Source organism: Ostrea edulis, chromosome 6 (genome assembly GCF_947568905.1).
Source record: "Ostrea edulis chromosome 6, xbOstEdul1.1, whole genome shotgun sequence".
Classification (NCBI taxonomy): Eukaryota; Metazoa; Mollusca; class Bivalvia; order Ostreida; family Ostreidae; genus Ostrea; species Ostrea edulis.
Window position 1 is genome coordinate 30,086,723 of NC_079169.1, and position 20,591 is coordinate 30,107,313.

The 20,591-nt window shown below is 38.3% G+C and overlaps 1 protein-coding gene across 3 annotated transcripts in view; it reads right to left on the reverse strand.

Moving 5' to 3' along the window:
• The window catches only part of LOC125646363 (dual 3',5'-cyclic-AMP and -GMP phosphodiesterase 11A-like), an 81,921-nt gene that overhangs the window by 23,900 nt on the left and 37,430 nt on the right, over positions 1-20,591 (reverse strand). For all 3 annotated transcript variants that reach the window (XM_048872607.2, XM_048872606.2, XM_048872608.2), the window contains exons 3-5: positions 4,480-4,569; positions 2,281-2,418; positions 1,329-1,390 (exon numbers count right to left, since the gene is read on the reverse strand). In XM_048872607.2, coding sequence (XP_048728564.2) covers positions 1,329-1,390; positions 2,281-2,418; positions 4,480-4,569 — 290 coding nt within the window. The remainder of the gene's footprint in view (positions 1-1,328; positions 1,391-2,280; positions 2,419-4,479; positions 4,570-20,591) is intronic.

Below are 20,591 nucleotides of genomic sequence, written 5' to 3' on the forward strand. Positions count from 1 at the left end.
AAAGAAATCGGTGGGCAGATTCTTCCTCAACTGTATATGTAAAACTTATACGGTACCAAGTTTGATGCACCAGATGCGCATTTCGACAAATAATGTCTCTTCAGTGATGCTCAACCGAAATGTTTGAAATCCGAAATAACTATGAAGTTTTAGATCTAAATATAGCCAAAAACAGCGTGCCAAACAAGTGGAGCCAAATTCGTCCAAGGATAAGAGCTATGCATGAGGGAGATAATCCTTAATTTTGAAATGAATTTCTAAATTTTATAACAGCAATTAAATATACATCCGTATTTTCAAGCTAGTAACGAAGTACTTAGCTACTGGGCTGTAGAGACCCTCGGGGACTAACAGTCCACCAGCAGAGGCCTCGACCCAGGGGTCATAATGTAAAACTTATACGGTACCAATTTTGATGCACCAGTATGTACAATACATTTGCAGTATTTTGGCGTGTAATTTCTAAAGTAATGCGTGAGATATTTCATCCATACCGTTAAATTAATCTTCTGTTTTGTACTTTACAAATTCATTAGAATTTCCCTATTTGAAAAGTTAGGGTCGCGCTACCATAAAAACGATTATGTTGCAGTGTAAACATGAGGCTTTAGAATAAATGTACATGTAGTTTATGAAAAAGGCGAAGATAACGAGAAGTGATATCAATCTCATAATTCCCATAAAGAATATGAAATTAAGAGCAGGGCAAATATAAATTCCTGGAAACACCAGAGATGGGATCAGGTGCTTAGGAGGTGTATTCATCCCCTGTTAAACGGTCACACCCGCCTTGAATCCTATATCTCATCAGATAAACATAGTAATCCATAATCAAAATCAGTACGTAAAGAACAGCCTAACAATTGGTATGAAACTATACCATATCTTTTTTCTCCTTTTGCGATCTGTTATCAAAAGTCTACATCAAAGCATTTAATGAAACCAAACTGAGATGAACAGCAAAATGCAGAAATAAGTCTCAGCTGTTGATTTTCCCTCAAAATTGAATCATTTTACAGGTAAACTTAAAGAAGAATGAAAGTAAATCTTGGTATAGCGCTGTAGACGAAAGCTGTTCAATGGAGAAATTAATATCAAATTTCAAAGGCCTAGGGAGAAACCTATAATAATTAACGAAAATATTCTCCATACTTCCAAATGATGATGGCATGCTGGGAAATCAGGGATGCATCCAATCAACCTGTGCGTTACTACAGAAAAGCATTATAAATTCTACATTTAAAAACTGCATACAAAGCGATTTTTGTATTGTATATACGATGCGATAAGCCTGCACACAAACGATGGACGATGAAATTATGCTGTACCTCTGGTAAGTCTGGCCATTTTTCAATGGGTAAGCCAGGTCAAAAACCTTCTTGAATGATGTCTGAAATGAAATAAGTAAAATCAATGTTAGATCTTTAATCTACTTAGATCAAAGACGATTTCCAATTATATATGTAACCGGAACTGCGAATCATGATTTGATATTTCATTATCACATGACATACAATGTACATTGCTCCCAGATAATCCTTGCCACTCTTTAGATGGTCAGGGGCAAAATTCAGACGACAACATGACGTCCAGAACGTCTTTTTAATTGTATATCTTTCTATTATTATTATATGTTAAACATTGGTCTTCGACAATATAACAACACTTAAATGTATCAGGTTTGTTACTGACTGTCTACAAAAATGTGTTTGGTTGTTAAAGTGTTTCGCTTTCTATGAACTTTAACAGCCCGACTTTCTGTAGACAGTCATTTATAACAAACCTAATAAGTAATATTCTTTCAAAAACAAATGAACTGTTACATAATGTAATGCTATTCACCTGGTCACATTCTAGGATGTCATTCCGTAATTTTTTTTTTTTTTTTTTTTGAAAATAAAGGTGGTACCGTGAAGACGTGGATAAAAACGGACAACAGTACTTTTCAAATGATGTAATGAAAGGAATACCAACATATATGCATTATGTGGAATACGTATTTGATAGTCACCCAACAAAGCATCAAAGAATTTTACAGCGTATCTAGGAGAAACCCCGTCTCAAGACGCGGTCGACCCACATTCTTCTCCCTCCAAACGAAGCTAATTCAAAGATTTACTACAATCTTACTAGAAATCGATTTTCATGTCACACAAAGGTGATATTGTAAGCAACCCACGTATTATTTGCAATTTCAGTAGATATTAGAAAAAGGGGATCACATTTTTTGTATTCTCTACTTATGAAAACCTACTTTCAGGTGATAAAATGCACTCTTACCTCTGACGAACCGTCTCTAAGCAGGACTGAACAGCGCTCACATTTCAACAAGATCTGAGCTCGCTGCATAATCTTGAGTATTACGTTTTCTACTGATGTTTGCTCCTCAAACAAATCATGAACAACTTCTAGCAAAGCCTGAAATGAGGGGGTCAGTTTGTTTTATGAATTACATGTTGTAACAAGTAAATAGTTTTTGTCGCACTATGAAATTTCTTATTTCTGTGGGAGTTAAATATTTGTAGATAGTCGTTGAAAGGTCGTTTTTATTAGTATTTCATCACTTTTCCCTGTTCGAGGAGAATCTGAATTCTTACATCACAACTGTAACAAAAATTAGACCACACCAAAATGAATTAGTTATAATTCCAAATTATTTTGCCTCGGACTAGAATGACGCTAATACGAGATGTATATGCGTCATTTAGACAACTCTTGCACACAAATTAGTGATGGCTAAAGACAATTCATTTCTGATACAAAAACATATGCCTGATTTGAAGGTTATTTTTCACAATGTCGCAAGCGAATACGCTAGTACCAAAAACGTGAGTTTGATGGTTTGGTAGCGGAAAACAACACACAAAAATCACAGTACTGTTCATTTCCTCTACCATATCTGGATATTTACTCAGTGAAATTTTCTCAAGTCATTATAACAACCGACCGCTATGAAATGATATCATCATAGATAATCACATTTTATGCATCAATCTCCAGGCATGTACATGAAGCAACGGGTGGGGAAGGATGAGGGAGCTTCACCACCCACTTTTTCCCTCCTCCCCTTTTCTTGACACATGGCATACTTATCGCGCTATTATCACATACATGCAAAAGTTCGTTATTTTTGCACGCAAAGAGCAATTCATAAGCTGGTCACTTTGAATGGTGGTGAATGGTACTGGATATGCAAGGTTCAAACCCAGTACTGAAGATTATCCTCCCCCTTACGATTTTGGGATTTGAGCTGCCAACCAAGACTTTTGATAAAAATATAAAGGCAACTTTTTTCTCCATTTACCCCCACTCTTCCACTTTTAAAAACAACGCTAAATGCTGAGCTCATATCTGATAGTTACGTGTGCTTGTTTAATGAAAAGTTGCTAAAGTTAACGCAGAAAACGAGATCTCATTGGACATACTACAGTGTAAATATTTTAAAAACCTCGACGGAATCGGCGATGAAATTATTGTTCCGATATTCTGTACTGCATTTTTAAATTAGGTTTGTTGCTGACTGTTTACAGAAATGTGTCGAGTTATTAAGTCCTCGTCTCGCCTTCTATGGATTTTAACAACCCGCCTTTCTCTAATTTCTGTAGACAGTCAGTAACAAACCTAATAAATATTATTATACTTTCATGTAAAATACTCGAACCTGATAGGTCGAGAAGAATTTGAAAAAACATACTGTTACCCTCTGAGAACAGAAACCACGCGCCACAGGGTGATAATATCTAGCAACGGGTAACAGTACTTGACAACGGGTGATATTATAAAAAATTATCACATGCGTCAAATTTATGCGTAGCCGAGGTTGACAATGGTTTCTCGAGGGGTGAAAATTTCAATGTTATCCTCAACTACATGCAATATTTGTTTTATTATACTGAATGTTATGTAAACAGGAAAGCAGAAAAACTTACGTCTGTTGACATTTGATCAATCACTGTCATGCGATATTTTGTATATCAATGCGGGTATTCCCGTTTATTACAAACGCTCAAATGACGTCGTCTAACAATCTACGGCGAACCGTACGTGCATAAATTTGACGCATGTGATAATTTTTTATAATATCACCCGTTGTCAAGTACTGTTACCCGTTGCTAGATATTATCACCCTGGGGTGCGTGCTTTCTGTTTTCAGAGGGTAACAATATGTTTTTTCAAATGCTTCTCGACCAATCAGATTCGAGTATTTTACATGAAAGTATAATAATTAATAATAGTATCTTATTCATTGTTTTGCCAACAGTTCTCAATATTCATTATATAAATAGGCTAATCATTTTCAACTGAGGTGGGATTGTGATTAAATGAATCGTGCCTGGTATGAGGTCTTTTGCAACATCTAACTTTAATGTATATAATAAATACATACGGTACAATTGAAACACTTAATGTTTTTCATCCTCTAAAATTGTTGAAATTGTATGAATACATTGGAACAAACTTAACTTTAGATTATCTTACCTTATTTCTTTCGTATTCTTTACTGTATGCTTCAAATATCTGGGCATTGTATATTGCTATTCCACAAAAGGTTAGGTAAGTTCCCAAGAGCTAAAAGAAAAGTTATATCATATAAAAAATCATGACTCGTGTTCCCTGAAATAACATCTTCATAAGTCAAGGGTTATTGATTCGTTACCTCGCACTAACCCTTGACATCAGTCGCTATTTAAAAGTTGGGCTCGAGAAGAAGCACATGATTGGTTTGCAGCCTGAAGCTGCAAACCAATCAGACAACGGCTTTTATAATCGGTCGAAAACAAATTGTCCAAAATAATGGGAACAACTTCGTAAGATAGCGATTTACCACTGCCGGTTTTAGTCCCCATAACATAAAAACATATTTTCCTTCTCTGATATATGATATCGAAAGCTTTTGGTTTTCAGTCAAATGATCGATTTGATGCTTTTCACATATCTTTTCGTCAACGGACGCCATTTTTTACTTTCTGTTTATTCCCTTACCAAACTTTCATCTGAAAAAAGAAATCCCATTGGCTGATTAATTTTAGCGTATTGCGTCATCCTTCTTCTCGAGCCCAGGGAATCAATAACCCTTGACTTGTGAAGATGCTGAAATAAAGACAGCCTCGCTTTCCAAGGAGTCTTAAATACTTTGAAAAGTCATACATTACGTAGGTTGCGAGTTATTTCCCTTTAGAGAACTTTTGTACACAGTAAAGCGTGAAATAGTTTACATACGGGATAGGACAAATGTCCATCACTGCATAAGTAAATGTACACAGTAAATTTTCCATACGCAATCTCATCACTTCAGTTTGACACAAAACTAAGTAATCAGTATTCAGGGGTTAAATAAGAACATGAAATTCTGATTACGTTACGTTATTTCGTTATTCGTACATACCATATCTAGAACCGGCCGCGGTAGCTCTGTGGTAAAGTGTTCGCTTCGTAACTAGAAGGTCGTAAGTTAGCCCCGCTCGTGTCATGACCATATCAAACCCAAGATGTAAACATAGGTAGTGGTTGCTCCTTTGCCAAACGCTCGGTATGCTCGGCATTTTAGAAGTGAGAATCACGGATCTTACGGATACGATCTTTTAAAAAGAGGTTCTTGTCATGGCAGGAGTTGGCACGATAAAGAAACCCCATGGCCCCGAGTGCTAAGCATAGGTCTAAATTTGTGGTACTTCATCTACAGCTGGTGACATCTCAATTTGAGTAAAATTCTTACGACGGGACGTAAAACAACCAACCATATCTAGGGTATTACTTGCAAATATGGCAAATTGTTTTTAAAGATTTCATTTTAGTAAAATATTTTTGATAATAGCGAGAGCAGCGAACGGCCCTAAGCGAGTTCAAATGGTAACACGTGTATAAAAGAGAATTGGTTAAGCATCCAAAGTTTGATCTACATTGTTTACCTAATTTTCTTTCGTTCGAGTCACGTGACTTATACAAGACGTCGCCGTAACACACTTTCACAACTCGAACCATGATTTTTCCATTGACTAACGTTCAAAAACGAGGCATTTATGTTTTCAAACACACATTTAATATTACGGAATTACACACTGTTAAATAGATTTAAACATTCTGATGACTTAAAGCTGCTACAGACTGAGGTATTAGAACGCAGATTTCTATTGCCAGAGGAAAACATAAGCAATATGAAACCCCCCGAATGGCCCCGATATGTTGTACCATGCAATTCTTTCATAATTCAATAAAGGTATTGACTATATGTGTAGCAGTGATGTCGGTACTTTTTTTCGAACATTGCATTAGGCAAAAAATGTAAATATATATATATATATATATATATATATATATATATATATATATATATATATATATGATGTCAATCAGAGCTCACTCGTCCTTTTCAATAACCAGATAGAAAACTCGAACGTGGATCGCGCGCAAATATTACATCAAATCGAGGCAATTATTCGCCAGGCGTGTGCATATGGATGAAGTTAAAAGACTAGAACTGAATCCTATATATAATGTGTTATTTTCACAACAGATTCATTTTGGTATCACTCTAATACATAAACATATAAGTGGAAATCTGATAGTGGTAGAATATATTAGCTATGTATGATATCATATCTGCATTGTTTAGCCCTGAATCTCGTGTTTCATACCGTAACGTACAATGTTCTGTATGTCTGTGACATCATATAAGTACATTTGTGTGTAAGGTGAAGATAACGAACAGTCATCAATCTCATAACTCCTATAAGCAATACAAATATATAGTTGGGCAAACACCAGAGGTGGGATCAGGTGCCTAGGAGGAGTAAGCATCCCCTGTTGACCAGTCACACCCGCCGTGAGCCCTATATCCTGATCAGGTAAACGGAGTTATCCGCAGTTAAAATCAGTGTGCCAAGAACGGCTTAACAATCGGTATGAAATACGTCATACAGCATTTGACCCAATGGTTGTATTGACGAAGTAGATCGTTATAACGACCATAGAATTTGCGAAATGCTGACTTCAATCGAGACTGTTGAAACCCCTGTACCATCAACTTGTTTTTCAATAGCTTACCTTAAAAACTGACTATACGCAGAACAAACTCTTGCATATAGAATCAGTTGAGATTTAGCTCTAAAACTTCATAGTTATTTCGTATTTCAAACATTTCGGTTGAGCATCACTGAAGAGACATTATTTGTCGAAATGCGCATCTGGTGCATCAAAATTGGTACCGTATAAGTTTTACATATATAAACACCATATGCAGGTGGTAATGGAATATTGCTACATAAATGTGGTAAGTTGACGATGGAGAAGCTGAAATCATCCCGTTTGTCATACAGTTGAGTTGTCAGTTTGCCGTTAATGTCTACTTTCAATAAAATATCTAAGTATGAAGCAGAAGTGGACGACTCTGTGGTGTCCTTTATTTCGAGCTCACAGGGATATATCAATTCGACATATGAATGAAAGTTATTATTGTTAATAGACAAAACGTCATCGATATATCGAAATGTCGAATTGAAGGCCACAGTGAGAGATTTTTTTCTTCTCACGTAGAAGGTTTTGAATAATTTCTGCTTCATATGAATATAGAAACAGGTCAGCTAACAAAGGAGCACAATTTGTGCCCATGGGAATTCCAACAGACTGTTGGAAGACCTGATCACCAAAGACCACGAATATATTGTCAATGAGGAACTCTAGCATATTTTTTATTTCAATTTCAGAGTACTTGTGCGTGGAATCCGAGTGGTGTTTAACAAAGTAAGTTTTTTAATGACTGATCACTAGATATGATTATTTCCGTTTTCCATTTTTGTTGAAGAAGCAACTATCTATAATAGCGAGCGCAGCGAGCCAGCGCGGATCGCTGGCTCGTACTGCGAGCTCTAATGACTAGAGCGCGGGAAATAATCCGAGCTAAATCTCAACCTCTAACAAGAATTTTTTTTTGACGCCAATCCCAGAAGTCCCTCGTACAAAATGGCGGATGCTTCGATTCGTAAAATAATAATAAAATAAATCTTTGAAGTATTACAAACCTTTCTTATTTGAAAGGAAAGGATGACAATCATATTCTTCCCCCTTTCTTTTTAAAATATTGTCTAAAGAAATGTAAACAGTCACGTCACAACTACCAGGCTACGTCACAACACGCTCGTTGCATTTCCCGCTAAACTGGTTCCTACATTGGCGAGAAGAGCAAGACAGTAATCCTACGTATTGACAGTGAACCAGATCAGTTTTCCTTGTTTTCAATATAGATTTTTTGAAAATGTATTCAGATATGCTGCGCTCGCCCCAACGGTCACATCGTAATCATATTAGTGAGCGAAGCTCGCGTCGCGACGAGCTCGCTCCAATGATTACGCAATTGAGTCACGTGGTTTGGTCTTCATCAGCTGAAAAATGATGGGGACTACCCACAATGCCTCCGGAAAAATGTCGCCGTCACTGCGGTATACTTCATTGACAATCCCGTAATTAAAATAATTAGATTGTTTAGAAAGTACAATTAACGTTTTTAAATTCCAGACAAGCTTTCTCATAGCTTCAAACGTTTTGTTTTTGCTTGGTTTGAGAGAAGAAAAAACATTGCAGCTAATATGACGTCACAATTTGTAACTGTTTACACCAAGCGCGTTATATTTCCCGCGTTAAATAAAGAGGCGGATAAAAGTCGTGTTGCAAGATGTTAATGGGCTTCGCTCGTCTCAACGGTCACACCGTACAACATATTATCAATAAGTCTAGTCTTTGATTTATCGTGAGGAATGGTCGTGTATAGTGTTGAAAAGTCATAGGTTTTAATGTTATTGATTTGGGAAAAATTCTGCGATTTCAAGTTTACTAAAAGTTCTTTAGAATGCTTTAGAATCCACATTTGATTAACACCACTTCTGGCATATGTAGTCGAACAGTAAGTTTGAAGTTTCTCCTTCACAGCTGTTAATATTTTCGTGAGGAGCAAATATAGGGGCTTGGTAGAGCACTTACTGGATCCAGCAATGTATCTTTGTTTGTAAGGATTTTTGTGTAGTTTAGGAATCCAGTATAGGTACGATAACTCATATTCATTCGATCCATTGACTGGGATATTAAATGTGTCTAAAACTGAAGCATGGTTTTGAAGAATACAGATGGCGTCGATCTACATGCGAGGTTTATTTTCAGTTACAAAAATAACCGAGTAATTACAATTGATATGACGTCAATTAAAAAAAATTCCATTCGGATATACTCCAGTGAGAATCCTGGTTAGAAAATGTCCTCAGTATCTCTTGCTTGTCGTAAGAGGCGACTAAATGGGACGGTCCTTTGGATGAGACCGTAAAAACTGAAGTCCCGTGTCACAGCAGGTATAACTACAATAAAAATCCCTCCCTTATCAAAGGCCACAAGCGCCGAGCTCAGGCCTAAATTTTGCAGCCCTTCACCGGCAATAGTGACGTCGCCATATGAGTGAAAAATTCTCGAGAAGGGCGTTAAACAGTATAAAACCTTAACCTAAATCATATGAGTGAAATCAAATTATCTAGAGGGACGTTAAACAATAAGCAACTAACCAAATCCATTCGTATATAAGTGGATTATTTTCACCCAACGTATTTGTTTCGAAAAACCGAAACTATTCAATTGTTCGTGCTGAAGAAAGACATCATTACACTAACAACTAGATTTATATTACTGAATTTTATACAGTTCACAATCAGTTATATTGAATTAACGTCCCTTTCGATATTATTTGATACCTCGTTGTTGCAAACTCTGGCGGAAGTTTACTCGTTGTTGATAACAGCATATAGCTAAATATGATGTCACAATGTACCGTTTACACCAACTGCGTTATATTTCTCGCGTTAAATGAATAGGCAAGATGTTTTAACAGCTGTCCGTACACGTTCGGATAACTTCGGAATTTTCTGATTTTAAGTGCCTATTATGGGTAAATCTATACATAAAAGTATACAATGACTGCGCTCGCCCAACGGTAGCACTGTAAACATAGTATTTTGTATTTCCCACATTTATATCTTTAAACAGCAGCCTTATTTTTATTGTTTTATCGTTTTACTCACTGACTGTAATCTGTAGGTGCATGCTGTCCCACTTAGGCATTCATAGTACTGTCAACTTGGAAATTTACGAGTGGGGTCATTTACACTGAATACATGATTGTTAGATTTTTGTGTAAATTACCATACGCGTAGTATTTCCTTAGTTATGCAGTTTACTATTTGATGATACTGACATCGTGTAATCAAACCCTACATGTATGGTTTGCAAAGGAAATACGCGTAAATTAACAACATGAGGACATATCCATGTTTACAGTAGCACTAAATGCACCTTCTACACAGAAGAACTATTGAAACTTGCGTATTTCAATGACTTCTTTGATAGTAAAGAAAATAGCAATAAGTATTTTATATCCATTCCGTGAAGATGAAAAGATCAACTTTAATATTTGTTTCTTTAACAAATTATTCACTTATTTTATACTGTAGGGATTTATTGTTGAAGTAAAGTGACAGCACTAATCACGAGATTGGCTTCTCTAAATCTAATTGTATCCTTACAATTCAGCCGTCGGATTCGCTGTGTCAGAACCAGTCTCTTCCCCTGGCGTTCCCTTTAAGTCGTCTTCTCCTTCCGAGCACGAGATCCTAACAACATGCCAATTATCAGCTTTCTCGTCCGCTCGATAACTTCTTCTACAGAAGCTATGTCGGATTATTCTATACTCCATCACCTATGCAATTACGATCGAGTAGTGACAAATTGAATGCAGCAGAGTCTGGCGTGTTACTGATGCCCATTGAGAGAACACTAACTATGATTAAAATTAACCATCGTAAATTGATATTTCAATTTTAAATTGTGCACAATTGAAACGTATGAGATTTAAAAACTTTATTTATTTTAAGTTTTATCAATTTTGGTTTTTTCTTCCTTTTCTCTATTCTTTTTTAAAGCTATTTTTCTTATTTTGTTTCTGTGTTTTATTTGTTTTTCTTTTCTTTCTGGTTTTTTTTCCCTTTAATTTTCTTATCGAGATACGTTAACCCATTGAATGAAAGTTCATATGTGTGGGGACTATTAGACTACATGTGTATGTGTGTAGTTTCCTCATTCACATACAAATCATTAGTAAGAGACGACCGTCTTTCTCCTATCAAAAGATCAGTATCGATTTCCATAATTATTTCTTACTATTCATCACACAAATGCCTCGTACACATAACATTTTATTTGTGCGATCTTGTAACTCAGCACGTGATTCACACCGGGTACTCTGTTTCATTGTAACCTCTTCATGGGCGTTTCTCCTATTCTGAATTTCGTCTCGAATCTTCAGCTGTGTTTCACAGCTCTGTCCTCCTCCCATGACTTTCTTTTCGTATAAAAATATATTTGTTACAGAAACTCTTGATTTGTTGTCTTGTCATTTCTTATAATAAGTTATTAATCCATTTATTTTTTATATTTTCTTACTTTCATTCATATCAGCTTTTATAAATACACAATCAATATTAACTGATTAATCATGTGATTTCGACGGATGATTTTAAAGTACCTCTAGAGTATTAAAAAAAAATTCTACTATGTTGCTGTCAAGAGAACACTTTACTGATTTATCCAAAAACGTGACTGATTTTACCACTTTATAATATCTCTATACATTCTTTGGACAGCATAGACCTCAAAGTTCCACACATACAAATACTTGCAACCTTCCTGTATATGACCTTTTACAGTAGTAGTTTGTCCTTATCTTTTCAGGATCTTGTAGGAGCTTTCTCATGTGTGCGTCATTGCAGAATTAGTGAGCGGTCAGAAATATAACTTTGATTAGATTGTAATTAATGTACCGGGCTTCTCTACTTTAAATACCACCTATTGCATGACAAAATAATTTTGATAGGATATATTTTTACGTTGATTTGAACGCCATTTAGGTCTTATTATATACACTGTACTCTATCCAACCAAGTATCGTGACGTCATAATAAGAAAGTAAGATGAATTCTTACAAGACCGACCTAAGCCCAACCAAAGTGAAAAATTAACTTCCACGATCAAGGGACAGATCTATTGAATATCACAGCTGAATATAAAGATTTTACTCGTTGTATTGCCCACTATTTCTAAGATATGATTAATGTCTCGGCAAGGCTCATTTCGGATTTACATTCATACATCCTTTCCCGGTGTATTTATCACCGCATGTTTAGATTCGCTTGAAAGAGAATATTCCCTAGGTAACATCTTCGAATTAGGTCGTCTAGAAATATCCTTACTGACCATGCAATTTGAAGATTTCTTGCTTTACATTCTTTTTAATTATAGATCTGTGAAAACCCCCAGCTCGTAAATTCAATATCAATGTCTTTAATCAATTACATATGTAGACAGAACTAAATAGTAGCTTGAGGATTTTAATGTTCAGCAAGAACATTTTGTTTTTATCAGTCACTTGACGACCTGGAAGCCCAGGAATTTACCCTAGAAAATGATGAGAGCTGATTAGACTTACGCTATTGTATTGTTATTTAAGAGGCATTTTAGAGCAAGCATCAGTAACGACCAACATTGAGGGTGTACTACTAATGCCTCAAGGTTAACTTTCTTGCGTTATCAAAAAATTTAACCATAATTACTTACCCCCCCTTGCTTCCGCTTTTATCTTAAAATGTTCTTTGTTTTGCTACTTCGTTCCCGCGTCCCTGCTTTGTTAATAACCCGCTGGTTCCCTTTTCAGTAAACCGTTTTAGTGAATTTTGTGACCGTTTCTGTGTCCCCTGTATTTTGTGACCGTTTCTGTGTCCCCTGTGATTTGTGACCGTTTCTGTGTACCCTGTGCTTTGTGAACCATTTCTGTATTCCCTGTATTTTGTTAACCGTTTCTGTGTCCCCTGTGTTTTGTGAACCGTTTTTGTGTCCCCTATGTTTTGTGAACCGTCTCTCTGTCCCTGTGTTTTGTGACCGTGTCTGTATCCCCTGTGTTTTGTGACCTGTTTCTGTGTCCCCTGTGTTTTGTGAACCGTTTCTGTGTCCCCTGTGTTTTGTGAACCGTTTCTGTGTCCCCTGTGTTTTGTGACCGTTTCTGTGTCCCCTGTGTTTTATGAACCGTTCTGTGTCCCCTGTGTTTTTTTTAACCGTTTCTGTGTCCCCTGTATTTTGTGACCGTTTCTGTGTCCCCTGTGATCTGTGAACCGTTTCTGTGTACCCTGTGCTTTGTGAACCATTTCTGTATCCCCTGTATTTTGTTAACCGTTTCTGTGTTCCCTGTGTTTTGTGAACCGTTTCTGTGTCCCCTGTGTTTTGTGAACCGTTTCTGTGTCCTTTGTGTTTTGTGAACCGTTTCTGTTTCCACTGTGTTTTATGACCGTTTCTGTGTCCCCTGTGATTTATGAACCGTTTCTGTGTCCCTGTGTTTTATGAACCGTTTCTGCGTTCAACGTGTTTTATGACCGTTTCTGTGTCCCCTGTGTTTTATGAACCGTTTCTGTGTCCCTGTGTTTTATGAACCGTTTCTGCGTTCAACGTGTTTTATGACCGTTTCTGTGTCCCCTGTGTTTTATGAACCGTTTCTGTTTCCACTGTGTTTTATTAACTGTTCCTGTATCCCCTGTGTTTTGTGACCGTTTCTGTGTCCCCTGTGTTTTATGAACCGTTTCTGTGTCCCCTGTGTTTTGTGAACCGTTTCTGTGTCCCTGTGTTTTATGAACCGTTTCTGTGTCTCTTGCGGTCTGTGAACCGTTTCTGTGTTTCCCCTGTGTTTTGTGAACCGTTTCTGTGTCCCCTGTGGTTTGTGAACCGTTTCTGTGTCCCCTGTGGTCTGTGAACCGTTTCTGTGTCCCCTGTGGTCTATGAACCGTATCTGTGTCCCCTATGGTCTGTGAACCGTTTCTGTGTTCCTGTGTTTTATGAACCGTTTCTGTATCCCCTGTGTTTTGTGAACCGTTTCTGTGTCCCTGTGTTTTATGAACCGTTTCTGTGTCTCTTGTGGTCTGTGAACCGTTTCTGTGTTTCCCCTGTGTTTTGTGAACCGTTTCTGTGTCCCCTGTGGTTTGTGAACCGTTTCTGTGTCCCCTGTGGTCTGTAAACCGTTTATGTGGTTTGTGAACCGTTTCTGTGTCCCCTGTGTTTTATGAACCGTTTCTGTGTCCCCTGTGGTCTGTGAACCGTTTTTGTGTCCCCTGTGGTCTGTGAACCGTTTCTGTGTCCCTGTGTTTTATGAACCGTTTCTGCGTTCAACATGTTTTATGACCGTTTCTGTGTCCCCTGTGTTTTATGAACCGTTTCTGTTTCCACTGTGTTTTATTAACTGTTTCTGTATCCCCTGTGTTTTGTGACCGTTTCTGTGTCCCCTGTGTTTTATGAACCGTTTCTGCGTTCAACATGTTTGATGACCGTTTCTGTGTCCCCTGTGTTTTATGAACCGTTTCTGTGTCCCCTGTGTTTTTATGAACCGTTTCTGTATCCCCTGTGTTTTAAGAACCGTTTCTGTGTCCCATGTGTTTTGTGAACCGTTTCTGTGTCTCCTGTGTTTTGTGAACCGTTTCTGTGTCTCCTGTGTTTTGTGAACCGTTTCTGTGTCTCCTGTGTTTTGTGAACCGTTTCTGTGTCTCCTGTGTTTTGTGAACCGTTTCTGTATCTCCTGTGTTTTGTGAACCGTTTCTGTGTCCCCTGTGTTTTGTGGACTGTTTCTGTGTCCCATGTGTTTTATGAACTGTTTCTGTGTCCCCTGTGGTTTGTGGCCGTTTCTGTGTTCCCTGTGGTCTGTGAACCGTTTCTGTGTCCCCTGTGATCAGTGAATTGTTTCTGTGTCCCTTGTGTTTTATGAACCGTTTCTGTGTCCCTTGTGTTTTGTGGACCGTTTCTGTGTCCCCTGTGGTCTGTGAACCGTTTTTGTGTCCCCTGTGGTCTGTGAACCGTTTCTGTGTCCCTGTGTTTTATGAACCGTTTCTGCGTTCAACATGTTTTATGACCGTTTCTGTGTCCCCTGTGTTTTATGAACCGTTTCTGTTTCCACTGTGTTTTATTAACTGTTTCTGTATCCCCTGTGTTTTGTGACCGTTTCTGTGTCCCCTGTGTTTTATGAACCGTTTCTGCGTTCAATATGTTTGATGACCGTTTCTGTGTCCCCTGTGTTTTATGAACCGTTTCTGTGTCCCCTGTGTTTTTATGAACCGTTTCTGTATCCCCTGTGTTTTAAGAACCGTTTCTGTGTCCCATGTGTTTTGTGAACCGTTTCTGTGTCTCCTGTGTTTTGTGAACCGTTTCTGTGTCTCCTGTGTTTTGTGAACCGTTTCTGTGTCTCCTGTGTTTTGTGAACCGTTTCTGTGTCTCCTGTGTTTTGTGAACCGTTTCTGTATCTCCTGTGTTTTGTGAACCGTTTCTGTGTCCCCTGTGTTTTGTGGACTGTTTCTGTGTCCCATGTGTTTTATGAACTGTTTCTGTGTCCCCTGTGGTTTGTGGCCGTTTCTGTGTTCCCTGTGGTCTGTGAACCGTTTCTGTGTCCCCTGTGATCAGTGAATTGTTTCTGTGTCCCTTGTGTTTTATGAACCGTTTCTGTGTCCCTTGTGTTTTGTGGACCGTTTCTGTGTCCCCTGTGGTCTGTGAACCGTTTCTGTGTCCCCTGTGGTCAGTGAATTGTTTCTGTGTCCCTTGTGTTTTATGAACCGTTTCTGTGTCCCCTGTGTTTTGTGGACCGTTTCTGTGTCCCCTGTGGTCTGTGAACCGTTTCTGTGTCCCCTGTGGTCTGTGAACCGTTTCTGTGTCCCCTGTGGTCTGTAAACCGTTTATGTGGTTTGTGAACCGTTTCTGTGTCCCCTGTGTTTTATGAACCGTTTCTGTGTCCCCTGTGGTCTGTGAACCGTTTTTGTGTCCCCTGTGGTCTGTGAACCGTTTCTGCGTTCAACATGTTTTATGACCGTTTCTGTGTCCCCTGTGTTTTATGAACCGTTTCTGTTTCCACTGTGTTTTATTAACTGTTTCTGTATCCCCTGTGTTTTGTGACCGTTTCTGTGTCCCCTGTGTTTTATGAACCGTTTCTGCGTTCAACATGTTTGATGACCGTTTCTGTGTCCCCTGTGTTTTATGAACCGTTTCTGTGTCCCCTGTGTTTTTATGAACCGTTTCTGTATCCCCTGTGTTTTAAGAACCGTTTCTGTGTCCCATGTGTTTTGTGAACCGTTTCTGTGTCTCCTGTGTTTTGTGAACCGTTTCTGTGTCTCCTGTGTTTTGTGAACCGTTTCTGTGTCTCCTGTGTTTTGTGAACCGTTTCTGTGTCTCCTGTGTTTTGTGAACCGTTTCTGTATCTCCTGTGTTTTGTGAACCGTTTCTGTGTCCCCTGTGTTTTGTGGACTGTTTCTGTGTCCCATGTGTTTTATGAACTGTTTCTGTGTCCCCTGTGGTTTGTGGCCGTTTCTGTGTTCCCTGTGGTCTGTGAACCGTTTCTGTGTCCCCTGTGATCAGTGAATTGTTTCTGTGTCCCTTGTGTTTTATGAACCGTTTCTGTGTCCCTTGTGTTTTGTGGACCGTTTCTGTGTCCCCTGTGGTCTGTGAACCGTTTCTGTGTCCCCTGTGGTCTGTGAACCGTTTCTGTGTCCCCTGTGGTTTGTGAACCGTTTCTGTGTCCCCTGTGGTCTGTGAACCGTTTCTGTGTCCCCTGTGATCAGTGAATTGTTTCTGTGTCCCTTGTGTTTTATAAACCGTTTCTGTGTCCCTTGTGTTTTGTGGACCGTTTCTGTGTCCCCTGTGGTCTGTGAACCGTTTCTGTGTCCCCTGTGTTTTGTGAACCGTTTCTGTGTCCCCTGTGGTCTGTGAACCGTTTCTGTGTCCCCTGTGGTCTGTGAACCGTTTCTGTGTTCCCTGTGTTTTATGAACTGTTTCTGTGTCCCCTGTGGTTTGTGGCCGTTTCTGTGTTCCCTGTGGTCTGTGAACCGTTTCTGTGTCCCCTGTGGTCAGTGAATTGTTTCTGTGTCCCTTGTGTTTTATGAACCGTTTCTGTGTCCCCTGTGTTTTGTGGACCGTTTCTGTGTCCCCTGTGGTCTGTGAACCGTTTCTGTGTCCCCTGTGGTCTGTGAACCGTTTCTGTGTCCCCTGTGTTCTGTGAACCGTTTCTGTGTCCCCTGTGTTTTGTGAACCGTTTCTGTGTCCCCTGTGGTCTGTAAACCGTTTCTGTGTCCCCTGTGGTCTGTGAACCGTTTCTGTGTTCCCTGTGTTTTGTGAACCATTTCTCTGTCCCCTGTGTTTTGTTGACCGTTTCTGTGTCCCCTGTGGTCTGTGAACCGTTTCTGTGTCCCCTGTGGTCTGTGAACCGTTTCTGTGTTGCCCCTGTGGTCTGTGAACCGTTTCTGTGTCCTCTATGGTCTCTGAACCGTTTCTGTGTCCCCTGTGTTTTGTGACCTGTTTCTGTGTCCCCTGTGTTTTGTGAACCGTTTCTCTGTCCCCTGTGTTTTGTGAACCGTTTCTGTGTCCCCTGTGGTCTATGAATCGTTTCTGTGCCCCCTGTGGTCTGTATTATTAACGTATTTACTTATAATTACCCTTAATGTTATAGCTGAACCTCTCCCAGAGTTTTTAATGATTTGTTGATTTGCTCTCATGTGACCGCATGATTTATAATAAAATCTATACTAGAATAGATTATAAAATCTACACTAGAATAGATTATATATTTTTGGTCAATTTTCATGTTAAACTGGATGTATATATGGTTTTCTTGTCTGTACCGGACCAATGTCTTCTCATTCCATTATAACTTGGAAATCTCCTTTGCGCTCTAACGCTCTCTATGATTCATCATCATCGATAATTAACTTTTCCAGAAAATATGCGCGTTTCTCGAAAAAGTGTCATCAGCAAGCAATGAACAGAAATTTTCACATCAAACCTCATATCAATCCGAGACCCCTGTATCACCCCCATGGTTTTGTTATGCTTATTACGTGCTTAAAACATACCAAAAAAAGATCATATAAAAAAAAAAAACAAAGAAGATTTCAATATTTTTTTTCAAAGAAATTGATTTGTGTGAAACATAAAAATTACAGCATTTGTGTAACACGAGACATGAATTAGAATTATAGGATTTACAGAAGAGTATGAAGTAAACTCTGCAATGCGCGAACTTCATGATTAAGGACCCGTGATGGCCAGGAAAGTATCGCAAATGCTAAAAGTTTGCATTTACTTCTGAGTTAATAATTTAAACTTAGAAAAACTGGTATTTTGATCTGTAATATAAGGTCTTCCTCTCGTGAAAAATTTCTACCTATTTCAAACTCAATGACCATAGACGATACAATCCTGTGGACGATCAGTAGTACTTTACGGGTTCCCTCCCTCTTGTTCAACTTTTAGATGGCAATTTATTATTAAAAATAGATACTTTGTGCCATAATGAGGGACAGCCATCCCATTTGTGGGGCAGAATAAACGTCTAAGGTGTATCGGCACCTTTCCTCCTTGAAATTTTCGTCTCTGCAGTGGTCAATTTACTTGGATATTATCAATTATCAATGACGTCTGTATAGTATTCTATAATTTTTGAAATCATCCAGTTTAATAAATGGTGAGCCAAATGAACACGTGTAAACTTACATTTATTGTGATAGACACAGAATCATTAGCATTTCATTCATCATCACGCGGCCACACTTATACTTGTTTATCGTCATTACTGAACCCGTCCCGCACCCCTTTGTATGAAGTTTATGCTGAACCCCAACCCTTTGTATGAAGTCTATGCTGAACCCCTCCCGCACCCCTCTGTATGAAGTCTATGCTGAACCTCTCCCGCACCCCTCTGTATGAAGTCTATGCTGAACCCCACCCCTCTGTTTGAAGTCTATGCTGAACCCCTCCCGCACCCCTCTGTATGAAGTCTATGTTGAACCCCTCCCGCACCCCTCTGAATGAAGTCTATGTTGAACCCCTCCCGCACCCCTCTGTACGAAGTCTATGCTGAACCCCTCCCGCACCCCTCTGTATGAAGTCTATGCTGAACCCCTCCCGCACCCCTCTGTATGAAGATCCCGCTTATAAGTCAAACTGGCCTGATTCCTTCTATACAAATTCTTTGCTATCCATAAAACTATTTGCCTTCAGTTAGGTCCACTCTTATGCTGTATCTTCTGATCAAAATCTCAATTTTCCAAGAAATGGACTTTTTCCTAGATGCTTTTAAATGCAAGTTTTATTTTACGCCCTGTCGAGAATTTTTTACTCATCTTGAGACGTCACCAGCTTTAGGTGTTTAGCGCTCAGGGCCGCAGCAGTGAGAATTCTTTAGCGTGCCAACACCTGCCGCGACACGGGACCTCCGTTTTTAAGGTCATATCCGAAAGACCCGTATTTCTCACTTCTAAATGCCGAGCGCTTGGCGAAGGACCAATGACTACCTATGTTAACGTCTTAGATTTGACGCGGCCATGGCACAAGCGGAACTCGAACGCACCACCTCCCAGTTACGAAGCGAACGCTCTACTACTGAGCTACCGCAACCGGTACAAGTACATGTGATTCGTTAAAAATCGATGAAGAGCATGTCTTTGTTGTTGCTGTTTTTGTTTGTTTCTGTATTGTTTTTGTTTGTTTGTTTGTTTTTTAATTTGACAACATTTTATTATCACACAACAACAACAATATGAAAGAATATACATGTACGTGCAATAATTGCAGTTGATTGTTCGGACATATCATTCGATATATACACGTATATTAAACATATTATCTGTCTCATAATTTTTTTTAACTATCATGCATATTATAGAATACCAGTTTTCGAGTTTTTTGTTGTTGTTTTTTTTTTCAAAGAAAAAGTTAAATGTTGATGGACATATACATTATATATCGATAGGCAAAACATATATAAAGAAGGCTGTCATTAGGGGGTAACGCCTCACGTATAATACAGTCCATTCAGAACCCCCATGGCAATACTACAGGAGGACAGGTCTCCTCCTTGTAGTTGAAAGAAAAACATTTATAAGCATATTAACAAATCATAAAACAGTTTCACATTTAATCTAATTTCTTATAAATTTCGTAGTAATTTAAAAGATTGTTTTTTACGTACACTTTAATCTCCATATCTGTTTCTGATCTCTGTACATATCTTAATTTCCTTTTTATCTTGTATATAAGGAATGCAATATTAGATAACAAAAGATTGAGAAGCTGTGTGTTTCGGTTTTCGACGAAAAAAAAAAAAAAAACCCACTAACAATATACTCAGTATTTCCACTGAATGTTTAAATGGCATATATTTCGCGTGACTTTCCATATTTGTTTAACATTTTTACAATCAAATATTAAGTGTTTTATATCTTCCGTCAATTTACAGTTATTGCATAAATTTGATACGTTTTCATTGCAGAAAATCACGGATTTATTATTGTTCAATAAATCATGTAGAAGTTTGGAATTTAATTCAGCAAGTTGTTTATCTTGCATTTTATCATATGAAGTCCACATAACGTTTCGTCAACGTTTTCTCAAAATAAAGTTTAATGATTTTTTTTTTTTTTAGAAATAAATAATCTTATATAACATCTTACAACTAAATTAATCTACAGATACTTTTCCATTGTTGCTCAATA